The following is a 1,422-nucleotide window of genomic DNA, read 5'->3' as shown; positions in this document are numbered from 1 at the left end:
AACCCCATATAACCCCATATAACCCCATATAACCCCATATAACCCCATTAAATCCCATATAACCCCATATAACAACCCCATATAACCCCATATCCCCCTATATAACCCCATATATTCCCATATAACCCCATATAACCCCATATAACCCCATTATAACCCACCTTTATGGCCATTCCTCTCCCCCTCGCCCACAGCGGCGCCTTTAAATCCTATGGGGGGTTAATAACAGCCCGTCGGTGACGTCACAATGCCCCCCTTTATGACGACATAATGCCCCCCTTTGTGACGTCACAATGCCCCCTACCTGGGCCCTAAAGGCGCGAAGAAACAACAGCACCCGGGGGGACGCCGCCGCCATCATGGCCGACCGGAAGTCGGGTCGACTTCCGCCGGAAGTAGAGATCTCGAGGGGGAGGGACTTCCGGCGGATGTGGCGTCTGAGCCTCCGTCATTTCCGGCGTCGCTTTGAAAGGGGTGAGGTAAGAAAAGCGGGGATGAGGAGAGGGAGGGGATGGAAAACGGAGCTAAAAAGCAAACGGGACCGAAAGGAAACGGGAACCGAAACACAACCGGAACCGAATCTAAACAGGGCCCTAAACACAACTAGGCCTCAAAGCCAACCAGGCCTCAAAGCCAACTAGGCCCCAAACTAGGCTCCAAACCAGGCCGCAAATCCAACCAGGCCTCAAACCCAACCAGGCCTCAAAGCCAACTAGGCCTCAAATCCAACTAGGCCTCAAACCCAACTAGGCCTCAAAGCCAACTAGGCCTCAAAGCCAACTAGGCCCCAAACTAGGCTCCAAACCAGCCCTCAAACCCAACCAGGCCCCAAATCCCCCCCTCAGGGACCTCCAAATCCATGTAGGCCTCAAACCCAACCAGGCCTCAGATGCATCTAGGCCCCAAACTAGGCTCCAAACCAGGCCGCAAATCCAAGTAGGCCTCAAATCCAACCAGGCCTCAAATTCAACTAGGCCTCAAATCCAACCAGGCCTCAAATCCAACCAGGCCCCAAATCCCCCCCTCAGGGACCCCTGAATCCAGGTAGGCCTCAAACCCAACCAGGCCTCAAATGCATCTAGGCCCCAAATTAGGCTCCAAACCAGGCCTCAAATCCAACCAGGCCTCAAACCCAACCAGGCCTCAAACCCAACCAGGCCTCAAACCCAACTAGGCCTCAAACCCAACTAGGCCTCAAACCCAACCAGGCCTCAAACCCAACCAGGCCCCAAATCCCCCCCTCAGGGACCCCCGAATCCATGTAGGCCTCAAATCCAGCCAGGCCTCAAATGCATCTAGGCCCCAAACTAGGCTCCAAACCAGGCTTCAAATCCAACCAGGCCTCAAATCCAACTAGGCCTCAAACCCAACCAGGCCTCAAACCCAACCAGGCCTCAAACCCAACCAGGCCTCAAATCCAAC

General features: G+C 54.8%; 1 protein-coding gene across 1 annotated transcript in view; it reads right to left on the bottom strand.

Annotated features, from left to right (window-relative positions):
* Nucleotides 1-403, bottom strand: part of OXA1L (OXA1L mitochondrial inner membrane protein) — a 16,625-nt gene extending 16,222 nt beyond the window's left edge. The window contains exons 1-2 of the mRNA XM_015850643.2: nt 305-403; nt 162-209 (exon numbers count right to left, since the gene is read on the bottom strand). Coding sequence (XP_015706129.1) covers nt 162-209; nt 305-361 — 105 coding nt within the window. The 5' untranslated portion in view covers nt 362-403. The remainder of the gene's footprint in view (nt 1-161; nt 210-304) is intronic.
* Nucleotides 404-1,422: the final 1,019 nt, after the last annotated feature.

This window comes from Coturnix japonica, unplaced genomic scaffold, assembly GCF_001577835.2.
Source record: "Coturnix japonica isolate 7356 unplaced genomic scaffold, Coturnix japonica 2.1 chrUnrandom498, whole genome shotgun sequence".
NCBI lineage: Eukaryota > Metazoa > Chordata > Aves > Galliformes > Phasianidae > Coturnix > Coturnix japonica.
The sequence above is the reverse complement of the archived record's forward strand: the minus strand, read 5'-3'. Positions and strand labels throughout refer to the sequence as shown.